General features: G+C 42.6%; 1 protein-coding gene across 1 annotated transcript; it reads left to right on the top strand.

Annotated features, from left to right (window-relative positions):
* The first annotated feature begins 629 nt into the window (after positions 1-629).
* Positions 630-16553, top strand: kita (KIT proto-oncogene, receptor tyrosine kinase a). Its single transcript, XM_068743745.1, has 21 exons — positions 630-684; positions 3377-3631; positions 5747-6031; positions 6119-6258; positions 6841-7033; positions 7850-8036; positions 8418-8533; positions 8742-8856; positions 10201-10385; positions 11656-11762; positions 11888-12014; positions 12616-12720; positions 13063-13173; positions 13345-13486; positions 13650-13744; positions 13847-13977; positions 14243-14365; positions 14871-14982; positions 15072-15171; positions 15315-15420; positions 16374-16553. Exons 1-21 carry the CDS (start codon positions 630-632, stop codon positions 16551-16553), a joined length of 2970 nt encoding a protein of 989 aa, XP_068599846.1.
* The last annotated feature ends 767 nt before the right edge of the window (positions 16554-17320 follow it).

The raw sequence follows: 17320 nt of genomic DNA, 5'->3' as shown, positions 1-17320 counted from the left end.
AATAAAGGTTATGCGTGAAACCAGGTGGCTGGGGGCCAAAGGGGTGTCGTCATGCAGTCTTCTCGTATTAATTCATGGAGAAATATATCAAAATGCTAAATCATGCGTTTATTTTAATCAGCATTTCATAATTAAAATGAGTGTGCTTTCAAAGTTGTGTGCAAATTTACCATCCATCTTTTTTTATATATACATTACGACGTTTAATATTTCGGGAATAGATCAAAACCGTCTCTGCGTTTGGGTTTATTGTCGGGGAAGCAGGCGCAGGTCCTAAATCGCCTCCCTCCCTCTGCGTGTGGGTGCGTGTGTGTGCGTGTGTGCGTTAATAGGCTCCACCGCCGGCTCACGCAAACATGTTGACGCCACAGTCAGTTGGAGATACCTGGTCGGCCTGCGCCGTCGTCTCTGGCGCGCAGTAGGGGAGCAGCATGTTAACAGATTGGGTCCGACTGCTGCTGCTGCTGGGAGCTGCCCTCAGTGCCCTGAGCATCTGCCTGCGCCTTTAAAGACGTGCGAGCGCGTCTCGGTCACAGACACGCACTGAACTTCACCGCGCAAAGACGAGTGGATAACTTCAGAGGAGGAAAAAAAAACACCTTCACAGTTAAACCCATGGAATAATAACGATGGAATACCACTGGATACTGCTGTCTGTTGTTTTACACTTAAGCTTCCACGCGGGTAAGACTTACACTGACTTGATGCAGGTAACGCGTCTGTTTACGCAGTAAGATAAAGGCTTGGTTATATTTTGGTGACTCGTTCAATTCCATGTATCACATTAAGATTAAAAAAAAAAAATACAAATAAAGAAAATCCAGATGATAGAGTGCTGAATTGCCCCACGTGCTCCGTGTGGACTTTATATGCGTTTCTCCGCTCTTTTCTTTGTTCTGGGACGTGATGCAACCAGAGCTTCAGACTAATGATAAAACAGCTGAAACCTGACGAGGAAAGCGGACCCGAGCGTGCGGCGATAGGAATGAATGTTTTATTCAAAGCCCGGGGCGTCATCAACGTAAAAAAAATAAAAAATAAAGTCACTAAGCAGACACGAGTGCGACTTTGTGCTCGTCTTCTGCTTGATGAAGGCGACAGGTTGATGCTGGTTTTCCAGTGCGCTGAGCCTCAAATAACCGTCATGGAAACTCATTGATAATTCCTGACTCTTCGGAAGGCGTTATAACCTGCTCCTGGGCAGGTCGCAGAGAACCGATGCCTTTACTTGGATAAAGTATCGCCATATGAGTGTATGTTTATGGCATTATCCCGGCGTGTGGTTTAGTTTGCTAAAGTAGAATCACGTTACGCGTCTGCTTGACGTCCAAAAACGCGTTCTTGTTGTTCGGGTTATTTTCATTGCATTCCCACGAATCCGTCATTAACTCAAAGGGCTTTCTTAACGCGAACATATGGTCCAAACTCTGCGTCTGCGCATGCTGTGACCAGAGGCCGCTCACGCGCATCTTTGGAGAGCGCGGTTGATGATGATGATGAATATATTTATTAGATAGAATGTTAGAGTACAAGTACAGTCACACAGTAGCATGTATTACAGTACAAGTACAGTCACACAGTAGCATGTATTACAGTACAAGTACAGTCAAACAGTAGCATGTATTACAGTACAAGTACAGTCAAACAGTAGCATGTATTACAGTACAAGTACAGTCAAACATCCTGTCTAAGAGGAGCATTTCAAAAAAGCCCTTGCGGGCTTGTTTCCGGTTCAACTTTGCGCTTCAGCCGTTCACGATGAATTGATGGAATCGGACGCGTAAGTGCGCGAAGGAGGTTTGTCATGTGAATTAATACAAGCAATATCATGAGGTTTAACTCATTTTGCCATTAATTAGTGTTGTTGCGCTGACTTTATAGCCAATTATATATAAATATCCCTTCTTCCTCCCCCTCTTTCTGTTTGTCCTGTCAGGGGTCCCCACAGCAAATCAACCTTCTAGTGAAGTCTATTGCATGCTTCATTCTGGCAAGGTTTTATGCCGGATGCCATTCCTGGGCAACCCTACATTTATCTGGGCTATTATATTTTAACTTGTTTGCCAAATAATCTTTATTAAATTCCTCGCATAAACTAATATGCTCTGCCAACTGATCATTAGCATGAACAGCAACATATGCTTGAAGAGTCACATCTTATTAAATGTATACGCTGTTGTTGTTGGCTGCCCTGTGATTCAGGTATTTGAGCTTTTTACAGCCACACCATTCCCCTTGGTGGATGTGGTAATGGCAAAATGTATGTTGTTGTGTTATCAAAAGAGAAGCAGAGGATAGAGCAGCCCAGCCTATTTCAGAAATGTTATCATGTGGCTTCAGTTAAAGGTTTGGGGACCCCGAGTTGAGGGCCCCATCCTTGGTGTCAGTAGTTCATGGAACTAAATGTAAGTGCAGCATGGTTCAAAATAGTGGGGCACTAATCAGCTCCAGAAAGGGAATCATTATTTTCCATTCGTGCAAAGATAAATTTGTGTTCATTTAAATTAAAAATCTTCAACACAATGCCCTCATGATTCGGATTTCCTTGGTGGCTACTAATTTCCGCTCATATGTCAAGAGGCTGCCGTTTCTCTTGCTGCTGTGCCTGTTTACCACCGTTATGATGATGTCAGAATTTAAAAACTCACTCTCTCAGTTGTTGAACAATTAAACAAACAGGGATTACACATTGAGCTATAGATTAAAAATAATTTCAGTCAATCAATTTAGAAAGTTTGGACCCAAATGAATACGAAGGACAAATTTGAGGCTCCATAAGATTTTTGACAGCTCCTTTTATAGTCTTCTTACTGGTGAAATGCTACTTGTGTGTGCCGTTTTTGTCTTGAAACCTTCAAATCAACCAGTAAGAGCATGAGATTGAACTCTATTGCTCAGACGCAAGCATTGCCAGGAATTAAACCCTCTGGCAAGTCAAAAGACCGCTCAATCGATTTGGACAGGAGAACCAGTAGAATTCCTGCGGCTCGATGATCCTTTTCAATCCTGTTGTTCGCCGTTAGGCATCAGTGACTGCACATAATGCCGTTCTAATTCAGAGGAATCTTCTGGAGTTGTAGGTTTTACACATCTTATCTTCCCTGTGGTGACACAGTGTTAGAAATATTTGTGTAACTCAATGTTGCAGTTTTGAAGTAACAAAATAAATAGTGCATCTTTAATCGCTCAAAACCTTAAAGTGAGATTTAGTGACTGGAATTCCCCGCCCCTCTGGGAAGAAATGGGAAATGACAGCAGCATAGCCACGATCATACATAATCCTTTCACTAACTTTCGTTATTTAAGTAACATCAGTTGGTTCATCATGATTTGAATGCTCCATGTACAGTTGATTCCTCTCTCTATTTCATTGTAGGCCACACCAAGCCCACTATCACTCCCGTCGGGCCCCACGTTGTCGTCTCGCTCAACACACCTTTGGAGCTGCATTGCCAAGGTGTGAAGGCGATGCAGTGGCAGCGGCAGGACAGGCTAAAGGTGCGGGGTGAGAAAAAGACTGATGGGATGTCCGTACTGCACATATCCAGGGCCCTGCCCGTTCACATGGGCCGCTACGTCTGCCTGGAGGAGAGTTCGGGGGACAAAGCCTCCATTTATGTCTATGTGAAAGGTAGGCACACGAAACTGTAAGCAGTAGAATGCATTCAGATCAATAAGAACCTTTGTGAGATTACGTTGTTTCCATTTGGAAGACGGAGCAAAAAGAGAACTGAAATTTAGAGCAACAGGAAATGTTCTGTTGTTCATCGATGCCACGGCATAGTGCAGGGTGTGTGGGTGTGTTTGCAGAAAAAGATGTCTGTAACTTTGACCAGGACAGATGCGGATGATACTGTAGTTATTTATTGATTTATCTGATAAATCCTGGAAACTATAGGACTATAAAGATCACCAATCATGCAATGAAGCTACGGGAAAATGTTGTTGAGGCTAGGCTAAGGACAGAAGTAAGTATCTGTGAGCAGCAGTATGGCTTTATGCCGAGGAAGAGTACCACAGACGCAATGTTTGCTTTGAGGCTAGCAATGGAGAAGTACAGGGAAGATTAGAAGGCGCTGTAATGTGTCAACAGTGCAGAGTGATGGAGAACGTGGAAAGGAAGGGCAGAACCGTGTGCAGGCAGGCTGGAACGGGTGGAGGAAAGTATCAGGAGAGCTCTGTGATAGGAGAGTGTCAGCGAGGATGAAGGGAAAGGTTTACAAGACAGTGGCGAGGACAGCCATGATGGACGGCTAAGAGACAGTGGCTATGAGGAAAAGACAAGAGGCCGAGCTAGAAGTGGAGGAGATGAAGATGCTGAGGTTCTCCTTGGGAGTGACCAGGATTAGAAGTAAGACAACAAGAGGGACAGTGAAGGTTAGGCGTTGTGGAGATAAGGTCAGCGAGACCAGACGTCGATGGTTTGGACACGTCCAGAGGAGAGACAGGGACTATATCGGTAGAAGGATGCTGAGGATGGAACTGCCAGGGAACAGGACTAGAGGACGACCCAGGAGAAGATACATGGACGTAGTGAGGGAGGACATGAGAGTGGCTGGTGTTGGGGAGGACGATGCAAAGGACAGGGTGAAGTGGAGAAAGTCGATTTGCTGTGGCGACACCTGATGGGACACGCCAGAAGTACATTAGTAGTCGTGGTTTTACTGTCGTCCCTCCACTGTGACTCCACGTTCCCTTGGCCTGCAACCATCTCTGCAGGCTTACAACACGAACTGAGCACATTCTGCAATTCATAAAACTACGTTTGAGGCTAGAAACACAAACCACTCTTCAAATTAGAGGAACGACATTATTTAAAATCAACATGCTCATCAACATTAATGTGACTGGACAATTCAAGCCTTTTCAACTCACTACCTGCGCAGCTGAGTCCTCGGTTTTGCTGTCTTTTAATGTATTTTTATTCAGTCTGTTAATTCTTCAAAATGTACGGGACAAACTACATGCGACGGCGAAGAACAGGTCTGCACGCGTGTCGGATAATTAATCATGTGTCAGGGAGCAGTGGGTGGGGTCAGGTTTTAAGCAGTAGCTGCTGATGACTGGTAAGGGTTCTCAGGTGTGGCTTGTTTTCAGCCGCACCTGAAGGGCATGAATGGCGTCAATGGCTCAGAAACGCCACGTGAGCAAAACACAGGTTCATAACACGTTGCTCTCTTTGTTTGACTGTTATCATCATCTGTTAATCAGAATCAGAATCAGAAGGTGTTTATTGCCATTGTCAGTGAGGGTTCACAGACTAGGAATCTTTCTCTGTGAAGTTGTGCTACCTGTAACAGTAATGACAAAATACAAAAAACATACGAGTACAGACACATCACAAAACAGCAGGATGGAATATTGTGATGCCAGTGGAAAGATAGTGAATGACAACATCTGTTTTGTCACCCATCTTTGCGTGTGTATGACGTAAAATGAAAAAGCAGCTCTATAGTGCAACGGAGAGTCCAAAACTCCACACAAAGACTGCCAAGTGTCTAAATGAAGCGTATGCTCCATTGATTAGACAAAAATATGTCAAGTGACACAAACATCTGGTCGTTGTGGAGGGACGAAGGGACTGTCATCTTTCTGCCCCAAGATTGGCCAACAACCAGATACATAAAATGATAGTATAGAAGATATCCATCATGGTTATAAAAAAAAACCTTCAACAACTAATTATGTTGCCCTGCATTCGGCTCCGACACCAGCTTTAACTGGAAATTGCAATTTTTCTTGGCAGATCCTGGCAATCCTTTCAGAAAACCAATGGTTTTCAAAATTCTCACTCGTGAGGGAGACACTGCCGCTATCCACTGCCTGGCAACTGATCCAAGTATGGACGACCTGCGTCTGGAAACATGTTCCAGTGGAGCGCTGCCCTCTGGCCTCCAGTTTTCTTCGAGCCTGGAGCAAGGCATTACCATCCACAACACGCAGAAGGCCTATGAAGGTTGCTACGTGTGCACAGGAAGTATTGGGAGAAAGTACGTCAGGTCACACGACTACTACCTGACAGTAAAACCAGGTGTGAACACATGCACGTGTCTACGCTGATGCGCTCCAGTGCATGCAGGTTGTAAACTGAGCAACATTTATTTTTATTTATTTTCAGTTCCTGTCGCTCCTCCTGTGATTGTCATGCAGGCACCCAAAAGGGTGATCCTCATCCGGAACGAGAGTCTGTCTCTCACCTGTAACACCACAAACGTCAATGGAGACATCAAGCTGAAGTGGGTCACCCCTCCTGGCTCGGTGAGACACTTCTGCCTTCTTTGCTGTGTACTGCACTGATGGTGGCATATTCAGCAAGAAAGTACTGCACATTGAGTACTAACTGTTGTTGTGTTGGGTTTTTATTGTCTTTGAGCAGTTCAAACACACGTTTGGTGAAAAATAAAAATTAGGAAGTCAATCCCTAAATATCAGTTATCCCCAAGAAATATTCATATCCACTTACATTATTTCGTCTTGATTACATTGCAGAAAGTGTTTGTACATCAAATGTATTTTGTTCCACTCCTATTGATGACTATCTGCCAGCTGCATTGGATACTTCTAATGCTCAAAAGCTGAGCGATTTCTTCTGACCTGGCATCAGTGGTTGTCTGTTCTTGTAAAAGACAGTGAACGGGGTCAAAGTTCAGCCTGTCCAAGCTTCAGGATCTTGGCTCCTTAGTATATGCACCACCACTCACGCACCTCATGTGTTCGGCCATGCACGTGAGGGTGCGCTGACGTTTAAGCAGTTGTGTGTCTTTGTCAGTATTTGTTTTTTTTTGGCAAAGCTAGACACGCAGACGGGGTTAATCTCTAGAGATCTCTGGGCGTTGACAGGGTGCCGTCTGGTATCCACAGCAACCACCAAAGGTTGACGGTGCTTCACGTATTCTGGCGGAGCACTTCACCCACGTGCAGAGTGCCACATTGCACATCGCCGCTGTCAGACCCGAAGACACTGGGCGTTACCAATGTGAAGCTCAGAATGATAAAGGGGTCAGCTCGCAGTCAGTTTGGCTCGATGTTTATGGTGAGTACATCAAGACACGTCATGTTCATTCAATCTGCAGTGTCTCAGTTACTTTTAAAGTTGCGAGAAATTGAATGGATTTGCCGAAATTGAACTAATCAATGAGGCGAAGAGCTTTAGAAAAGAATGAATGGTTAATTTTCACAGATTTGAATAGCTTTATGAGCACAATTGATGTGGATGTGAGCGAAGGTTTGAATTTCTGGTGTCACTGCTGCTGCCCTCAGGCTGCTTCATGCTGGCTGGCAGACTGTTTTCCTGTCCATAAGGACATGTGATTAAGGCTTCAGACAGTCTGGTGTAAAAAAAATAATTTACTTGTGGGAACTGAACCAATGAGATGACACCTGGCGCAGAAAGTATTACCTGCCAATCCATGACTCATAACATATTGCATTCCTTTCCTTGGAGAAAGAGCTCAAATCAGCTTCAAGTCTCCTGACTTCCATATGAAGCAAGGGAATGCTTTGACAGTGTGAGAACATCTTGATTTAAGAGTTCGAGGAAAAGATCAGTGGCTTACTAATTATTATGATATATCTCGAGATAATTCATCACTTACATTTATCATCCCGATATGAGAGAAGTATTGATGTTCTCATTTTATTCCACACCAGAATGTGAACCAACATACCGGTAATTCTAAATGTATACAAATGGTCATAACCATACATAAATATACATGGTTAGAGTGATTCAGAATGTGTTGCTTTCCCTCTTTGGACTGGAAGGTCTACAATACAAAGGCATGTGTTGGGTCTTATTTCTTCAGTCCTGCTAACAATATCTAATTTCTTGTTTTTTCTTTTTCTTCAGAAAAAGGTTTCATAATTTCAACACCTAGAAATAACAGAACCATCCAGGTCCGTTCAGGTGAGACTTTGCCTCTTAGTGTTGACATGGAGGCGTATCCTAAGCCGCACACATTCTCCTGGAGCTTCATGGGCCATGAGCTGTGGAACACAACTGACCATGTGATCACCACACACAGCCATGAATACAGGTGAAGAAGCATAAGCACTCGCTCCAAGTGTTCCCGCTTTACCACATGCATGGACACACTACATCCGATGTCATTTTGGATAATGACACCCTTTAAGCAACGAGTATTTGAAGTTACACTAAAAAAATGTATCCTTGTCTGTGGTGGGAAAATCAGAATCAGAAAAACACAGTATGCATATTGTCAAAGAAGAGACATGGCCAAGTAAAGTCAATTTTTAATTTAAAATTCTAGTATCAAGAGTATTTCAAGTTCTATTTCAGTCAGCATTGACACAAATAACAATCTGCTCTTTTGTGTTTCAGTGCATACTGTTTTAATAATGTGTTAATGTTTAATAATAGTTTATTGAGAGGTTAGTAATTGATTCTTAATGTTTAGGTACAACAGTGAGCTGAGACTGGTTCGTCTGAAAATGTCAGAGAGTGGCGTTTATGCATTTCGAGTCTCCAATGGTGACGCATCAGTAAACTACACCTTTACTGTCTTTGTGATCAGTAAGTGCTGGCTTTGTTTCTACAGGAAGTCCATCATCATCAGTGTTCAGTAACTGGCATGCGGGGGATATGTTCTATGAGTTTTTGTTTGTGTCAAATGTGTATTTGTTCTTTACCTCATCCTGTAACGTACATACTTCATTAGATTTCATTAATAAACTCCCTGCTAGTCACTTTTCGCTACTCAAATTCTACTCATGTTTGATAGGCAAGCCTGAGATTGTTTCTCATGAGGGTCCGGTGGATGGACAGGTACGCTGCGTGGCAGAGGGGTATCCTGCCCCACAGTTCACCTGGTACTACTGCGAACAGGCTTATGCCAGGTGAGACTTTTAAACAAGGCTTTATCAATCTGCTCGTTACTTCAATTTATTTTTGTATGGCCTTGGTACAAGGGTTAGATCCTGCAACTCATCTCCAGAATAATCAATGACAACAGTGGGGCTATTTATTATGCTGTCAGGCTATTGCCATTCAAATGGGGCCAATAAAAATGTATCCATGCATTCCTGGTTGAGTTTCGGACATTTATCTTTTCAAAGACTGATTGTTTATTCATAAACAAATATAACATCAATTTCTTTTTTAGAGAAAAGAAAAAATTTGCATTTATGACACTGTGTAAGAATGAGAAATGCAGCATATAGGTACTAGAATTCATAAATGCACATTCATTAGCAAGGTGACCTTTGTTTTTTTTTTAAACTCATGTTAAAACACAGCAAACACAGAATATGACAGAATTTTGTAAAAACAATTCACTGACATTTAGAACTGATACCTCAGGGACCGGAAACAAAGTACCGGTAGGGTTTTTGTCTTTTCTTTTTTAAAGATTAAACAAAAGAAAAACTGCCAAACCAAAGTTTAAAAAAAATAGTTAATGTCTTACTAGAATAACAAAAGCATTAAATGAATCCAGTTTGCCAGAAGGTATCATGGCTTCAACACTGGAAACGAGGCACAGTATCTATGTCTGGGTGTTGAACTCGAGATAAATTATTTTTATAATATTACTCCACTGATGATAATGTAAATTCTGGAAATTGTTTTTTTATGGGGAATTTCCAATACTCTTCTGCGAATACATTGTTATTCTACTGAAACTTTACATCCAAGATCTTTATTTAAAGTTTCACATTCAAATTTTCTCAAAGTACTTCTGCAGGGTCCTAAAGGTCATACTAAAGACATGTTGGGTAGAGTCCGAATGGCTGATGATGGTGGAATGAGGGATTGTGGGATTTGAAAGGACTGACTTGTTATTGGTTGGTGAATCATAAAATGACCCCCCCCCCCCCCCCCATGTGACAGGGGATTGGAATGAATTGATTTGTGATTAGTAGGAGCCGGAGACATCTGCCTAGATACAACTCGGTGTGTCTAATCTTGTGTGAAACAATAAAGCATGTCAAAGAATGAGCAGTGAGTTGCCGTAGCAACACCAATCCCAGGCAACATGGATAATGAATCAGAAGTGATTATCCAGTGTTTAATTATCTTTGAATCCACAATCCTCATTACGTAGAGGCACACAAAAACAAAGCAACATGACCTGAAAGAAACTGAAAGAAGGTGTGATGGAATATGTGTCTCTCAATGTCTGAGTACATCAATCAATGATCCCATCGATTCTCTGATGGCAGTGTGTAATCATATTACTTCAGGTGTTCCCAGCAGCTGAATGCCTCCCAGGAAGAACGCAACATCATGACAATCACACTCTTCAGCCCGATGTTTGGGAAGACGGAGGTGGAGAGTCGGGTGAACGTCAGCAGAGGAAGGTTCAGCACTCTGGAATGCGTGGCTACGGTGGAAGGAGAGCAGGCCTACACACTCTTTTCTATCAGCGGTGAGTTGGTGCCGCAGGTATGCACACTCACACAATTAAAACAGAAAGTGTTTTACGTTTCCGGAAAAGCTGAGGGGCCACGCAGAGTGTGTTGCCGTTATTGCGTTGATGCAATTCTCTGCACGGTTTTGCCTTCACAGTAGAAATTAAAACAGCAGAACAAAGTGTGCAATAGAAATAATCCAAACATGAAAATGTAAATGCTCAATGTTAGTTTCCTCAGCGCCTGCCAGAGGAAAGTCAATGAGAAAACCAACTTGTTTTAACTCCTCTGTTAACCCCACCTGCAGTTTAATCCTCAACTCCAAATATTTACTACAGCACGATTGTGGTCAGGATTAACACATAAATGGGTTGCTCAAACTTGTTTGGTCATCTGTAATCTGTAGGATAAACATTGGCAAGGGGACTTACGTCATGATCGGGCACCATAAGACATTGTTGGTTACACAGGAATTAGCGCGAGTCTGTTGTTCATTTTATGCATTCAAATCCAACCTGTTATAAAGGCTTGTCCATCTGCTGTACAGTGTCATCAAAGTGTGTGTGTGTGGGGGGGGGGGGGGGTGAAGATGCTAACAGTGGCCATGCATTATGGGGGGGGGGGGGGGGCAGGAGTGTTACTGGACAGGCTTTGGGTGGCATTTACGCAGGATTTTTGTGCTGCAAAGAGTAACCGCAGATCAGGCGGAGGCGCTGAGAGTGTTTTGCGCAGTAGGTGTCCTGGCGTTTGCTGGCCGGGCATTCTGGGGCTGTGGGAGGGAATACACAGAGCTTTACAAAAGACTGACAGGTTTAGAGGGGATTAGTTCCTGCAGACTCTGCATTCTCAGATTTGAAGTGGAGAGAAAGCTTCTTATCGCTAAAGAGCTTATTACACCCCACTGTACAGAGGAGCAAAACAATAAGGTATCACGAACAGACGCGTGCACAGAACCCTCATTACTAATTACTCCTCACAGCTGTAAAACGAACAGCAATGTAAAATGCTGCATGACCCATCCATCAGTCTATCTGTCCGATGGGGAATTCAAACATCTAAAAAAGAAGTGTGAAGCCCTTTAGTGTGTAGAACAATATAATTGGATTTGTTTGATGTATATTGACAACAGTGGGCTTCACTGTGGCTTAGCCCTCTCTGGCTTACCTTAATGCTCCATTGTAATGTCTTTTAGAGTATAAACATGACAAAACAGTGAAAAGTAAGCAATAAATTACATTGTCGCTGCTCTTCCTATAACTGAACATGCTCACATCCATTTCCCCACAGAGAAAACTGTTCCTCATGACCTGTTCACCCCGCTACTAATTGGCTCTGTATCAACTGCAATCATCCTCTGTGTCGTCCTTGTCACGGTGTTCTACAAGTACATGCAGGTAAGATTTGTGCCTTCCTTGCAAGGTTACTCTTTCTTGTCAAAGGGCAAGAAAGAGTTCATTTGAAACCATGAGATCATTGTATTTTTGTCTTTCCCTTCCTTTTTTGCATGAATTCCCACCAGAAACCCAAGTATCAGATCCAATGGAAAGTTATCGAGGGAATCCACGGAAACAACTACGTGTACATCGACCCCACCCAGCTACCGTATGATCACCAGTGGGAATTTCCCAGAAAAAACTTGCGTTTTGGTGAGTGCCCTGCACTCCTTTATCAAAATGATCTTCAGTTGCTGTACACTGGCATCCACAATACAATTATACGAGCTATACCAACATAACAGTCATGCTTCTGTCACAGAAAGGCAAGTCCTGGTTTTCATATCATGGATTTTAATTATTATATGAGCAGATTGATGTGGATATAAATGAATGTTTGCGTCAGTAATGCAGCCTAACAGAGCAGCGATCATGACATCACCGCTGCTACCCTCAGGCTACCCCATGCTGATTGACAGACATGGTTTCTTTGTGTATATGGACACACTGTTAAGGGTTTTGGCCGGAGTCTGTGGTCATTCTGAACAAACCAGCTCCATGATTCATTAAGAATGCAACCCTACTCCCTCACAGCAAACATAATATGATTTACATATTCTAGCTGTATTTAAAAAAAGAAAAAAGAAAAGGAAAAAAAAGTACCCTCCTTAAACAGGATCCTGCTTGTCCTGGTGCCTGAACACACATCCCTCGGGCTAAGGCTGTTTTTGTCCTAGAAACGCTTGCATGCGACCAGTTTATGGAGCGGAAACAGGATGATGAATAACAGCTTTATCTGTGTATTTGTCTAAAGGAAAGACACTGGGATCTGGTGCATTTGGAAAAGTGGTGGAAGCCACTGCATACGGACTTTCCAAAGCAGATTCAGTCTTGACAGTGGCTGTGAAAATGCTCAAATGTAAGTGATTTCAACACACAGACAAAGTACAATGAGCACAGTGCACTTTGATCATTTGTAAAATGAGCATTGTGGCTATGAACTTGTAAGAAGTGATAAAAATGCATTTGCCTGCAGATGCTGATTCATGCTGATCCAATTTATTCTGAGGATCATATTATTGGGTTGTTTGCATTTTACTGCTAAAACTGCTATTTTCTACCAATCGCCTTGCTGTAATGAACCTCCAGCAACAGCTGCATTTTAAAAATCTATAAATACTACATCACAATATTTAATCCTGGTTCAGTGTCTATCCTTAGGCACGACGTGCTGATATTTCCAATATTTATTTTCCCACAGCAAGCGCTCACTCCACAGAGAAAGAGGCACTGATGTCAGAGCTGAAAGTCCTCAGCTACTTGGGGAACCACATGAATATTGTCAACCTGTTGGGAGCCTGCACTGTTGGAGGTGCGGTTGACATATTGTCCTGCACTATTGTTATTTTAGTCCGTGGCGTGAAACTGCAACCATCAGCGATGAATAATGTCTTCATGTGATCCGCTGCACTGCTTTATGTCTAATTACTCTGCTGGCTATGACGATCTGATCATTATCTGGAGCATTTTTCTTTGTCTTCAGGCCCGACGCTGGTTATCACAGAGTACTGCTGCTTTGGAGACCTCCTTAACTTTCTACACAGAAAGAGGGATTCATTCATCTGCTTTAAGATGGAGGAAGACAGCTACTACCGAAACATTGCCTCACAAAGTGATTCAGCTGGGTAAGTCTGTTGTCTATTGGGAGTGGTTTGTTGTATGTGCAAGAGAGAAGGGAGTTAGTACTAGTATTGACTGTCCAGAACGTGCGTAGGAGCAGAGTATCAGGATAGCAGTGTGTGTTGTTCCGATCAGCTGAGACCAGACTGCTCCTTTTCCCTTTTACAGTGAGAGAATGAACGGCTACATGTCCATGAGGCCTTCTGTTGCTGGCAACTTGTCCTTCAGCTCGTCTTCTGAGAAGAGGCACACTCTACACAAAGGCATATGAGCCAGCCATTCACAACATTTCTAAGTCATGAAAGCCACGGAAAGGCAACCATGACCATTTCTGATCAAATAATTTTTGTCATTGTTGTTGTCAGGCGGATCCTACATTGAAACGGATGCAGAGGATGAGATGTTTGATGAAGACGGTCTGTGTTTAGACACCGAGGACCTTCTCAGCTTCTCATATCAAGTGGCCAAAGGCATGGAGTTCTTAGCCTCGAAAAATGTGAGGATTCTTCAACAGAAACATTCGTGCTTGATATTTCCTTTCTGCAAAATGACACATGTGAAGCAAGCCCCATGCTTCCCCAGTTAGTGAACGGATCTAAAATGCATGTTGGCGCATGCTAATCAAAGATTTATTAGCCGAGGAAAGAGAGCGTGACTTGTCGGCTCATGTATCGATATCAGCAGTTGTGTGCTGCAGATACTAATGTTGAAATTGAGTGTTAAGCTGAATTTAAAAAAGTGATTGTGCCTTTGCCTTCCAGTGTATCCACAGGGACCTGGCAGCAAGAAACATCCTGCTGACTCAAGGAAGAGTGGCAAAGATTTGTGATTTTGGCCTGGCCCGAGACATCAACACAGACTCCAACTATGTCGTTAAAGGCAACGTAAGTCATCTTTAAATATGGGACACCTGAGAATTTGAGACAACATGAATCCAGAATAAAAGTTATTGTAAGCATTAACATTTGTTTGTTTGTTTTATACCACTTAAAAACATTTTAATGTATTTTTATCCGATTAATTGAATTAATCAATCGATAGATTAATCCAATGCTTAAATAATCGATAGCTGCAGCCCAAATGGCATATGATGTGGATTGTTAATAAACGTTTTGACATTTGTAAGTGATGAGCTTATTGGGTAATGTCAGAGATGTGCCTGATACCCAGTAGAATAGATCTGGCAGATAAACTGCATTATGTGTGTTTTTAGTTTATCAGACGATCAATGTACCTGTTGTTTGGCACACTCTGCTCATTTCAGTCATGTCATTCACAAGCTTGCTCGGCCTAACCACAGTTAAAGAGAGAGAAAAGCGCATTACGTGGGCCAATGTTGATCTTTGTGAGTTGTATATTCCGTGTGCTCACTGGGTGTTTTTCTGTCAGGCTCGTCTACCGGTGAAATGGATGTCTCCAGAAAGCATCTTTGAATGTGTTTACACATTTGAAAGTGACGTGTGGTCTTATGGCATTTTGCTTTGGGAAATCTTTTCTCTAGGTATGTATTTCCATCCATAATGTGTGCCCAGCTGGTTCTTTGAGTGTTTAGAAGTACATAGCGTAACTGAATTGTCCTGCTGAATGTAGGCAATAGTCCTTATCCTGGTATGCCCGTGGACGCCAAGTTCTACAAACTGATAAAAGAAGGATACAGAATGGACTCTCCAGAGTTTGCACCCAGTGAAATGTGAGTTTCGGTTTAAATAAATATGCGTGTGAGTAAAATGTATCAAAGTGAAATATTAATGTGCATGGTGTGAATGGATATCTGGCTGCTTTTGTTGTTGTTTTTAAAGGCACAAGAAAAGCATTGTTGTGTTTGCTGTGCAGGTACCAGATTATGAGGTCCTGCTGGGATGCCGACCCCATCAACAGACCCCCCTTCAGGAAGGTGGTGGAAAGGATTGAGCAGCAGCTTTCTGATGCCACTAAACATGTACGTTGTCTCTGTTTTGATCCATTGGTTCATGATTTCATTCCGGACAATGAATCAAGATGGCCCAACCAGCCTGTCAGCAGGATTTTAAGGTTGATTACAAGGTCTTAAAGCGGAAAAAGCTGACGTGGTGGCTTTGACGCAATTACTGATTCTCCACAAAGACAGACAAATAAAAGTCCTTTTACATTTTCTCATTTAATATTTAACAGAGATTGTCACTTTCCTTGTCGTTCACCTGAGAATCATCATTACTCCGTGACTTCCATCTTAAATGGCAACAGCTTTTTAAGCCATTTAAGAAATGTAATGTAATGAGCAGTGTGCACTCTCATCACACAGAGGAGAAAGTAAAAGAAAGATAACAGTGAGAGCCAGTGAACAGTAAAAAGCTTGATCAGGAAAGGACAGGCTGTTACATGTTTTCCCATGTGCAATTCAGAACCAGTGAATCCAAGACCATGGTGATTTATTCTCTATATAAGATTAAGCTCATGTCTTTCAAGCAAAAATCCTGTCAAATCCATACTGAGCAAATAAGGTCAAGTATTTGACTGATTAACTCAGATCTCAAATTAGTTCTGGGTTAGGGTTTGTATGAGGACTGTCTTTTCCTTTCTTTGAGTTTAATGGTCATCTTTATATATTGCATGAAGAAATTGCCTACTGCATTTACCCCAATGAGACTTTTGGTAAACATGTGTGTGGTAGCAATTTGATATTGAATGGAGACAGGCTAGCTATTTCTGTCTGCCTCCGAGCATTATGCGAAGCTAATCATCTCCAGGCATGTTCAGAATTCATGCAGATGTGCAGACACAACATCAAGATTATGTAACTGTTTCTCTGCACGATGCGAAACAGAAACAAAGTTACAAGTTATGCAGAAGTGGTGTAACGAGGTTACAGAGGAAAAACAACCTTTCTCTCCACCATTTCTCCCTTATCTCTAGATCTATCTAAACTTCAGCTCCAGGCTTCCTGTCACGCCGAGAGTCAGGGAGGATCCCAGCTGTCAGTCTGCTGCTTTTCATCATCTCGCGTCAGCAGACAGTAACAACCCTCCAACTCAGCCCTTATTGGTTCATCACGAGGTCTTCCTGGAGGGAACCCTTAGAACCGCACGGGTGTAAGGACCTACCGAACCTGTCTGGCTGCCTCATGAAGTGCCTGTGATGTTTTACCCAATCCACCAAGAGGGGGTCGTCGACTTACGACCACAATTGGTTGTAAGCCGACTTGGTCGCAAGTTGGCACATGTTAAATTACCATAAGCATATTATGCTGCGTCATTATTCTGGAAATGAGGAGTAGAAAGAGACAATTCCCTCTCGGTAGACATCGTGGGTGAGACCACAGAATCTGTCGTACACTCGATTCGCTCGTTCGCATTCCGGTATGTCGTAAAAACACCTCGAAAGCAGACAAAGAAAAAACAACCGACCAGTCGAAAAGTCACGAGTCGCATAGGTCGTAAGTCGTCGCCCCCCTCTACCCGCCACGGCCCTGGGAACAGCAAGAATTGTTGTGTTGCGATCAGAATTGTAATTACTGTCTAATAGCAGAAAGAACAACGGTTGAATGGCTTTCCTCACGATTGTCACTATTATTAATGTCATCACTATTCTTGCCTGTTGATTGCAAGGAGACCAGCAATGCTCCCCTGCTTGACAGTGAACAGTTACAGGGACACCAGAGAGGGTGGAGGAACACCAATCATTAGCCTGCAGCTGCCACTAAGCATCATTTCTCAGTCCCATTTTTCCTACACATTTCATGAAGGTGGTTTTATTGTTGTTTTCTTTTCCTTTCTTTTTTTTTAGCTCTCATTAATCCAACGGTTACTTTCTATGTATTTGAGAATTTGTTTTGTACATTTTGTGTTTTTGTTCTTTGTTGT

Source organism: Brachionichthys hirsutus, chromosome 9 (assembly GCF_040956055.1).
Source record: "Brachionichthys hirsutus isolate HB-005 chromosome 9, CSIRO-AGI_Bhir_v1, whole genome shotgun sequence".
NCBI lineage: Eukaryota > Metazoa > Chordata > Actinopteri > Lophiiformes > Brachionichthyidae > Brachionichthys > Brachionichthys hirsutus.
This window is presented reverse-complemented; position numbering and strand designations above follow the sequence as displayed.

Bases quoted from the DNA above. Each gene is read 5' to 3' on its own strand.
- kita (XM_068743745.1), top strand. From the start codon at position 630: ATGGAATACCACTGGATACTGCTGTCTGTTGTTTTACACTTAAGCTTC. The intron at 8,534-8,741 runs GTAAGTGCTGGC...CATGTTTGATAG, and splicing joins CTTTACTGTCTTTGTGATCA to GCAAGCCTGAGATTGTTTCT. The intron at 14,366-14,870 runs GTAAGTCATCTT...TTTTTCTGTCAG, and splicing joins ACTATGTCGTTAAAGGCAAC to GCTCGTCTACCGGTGAAATG.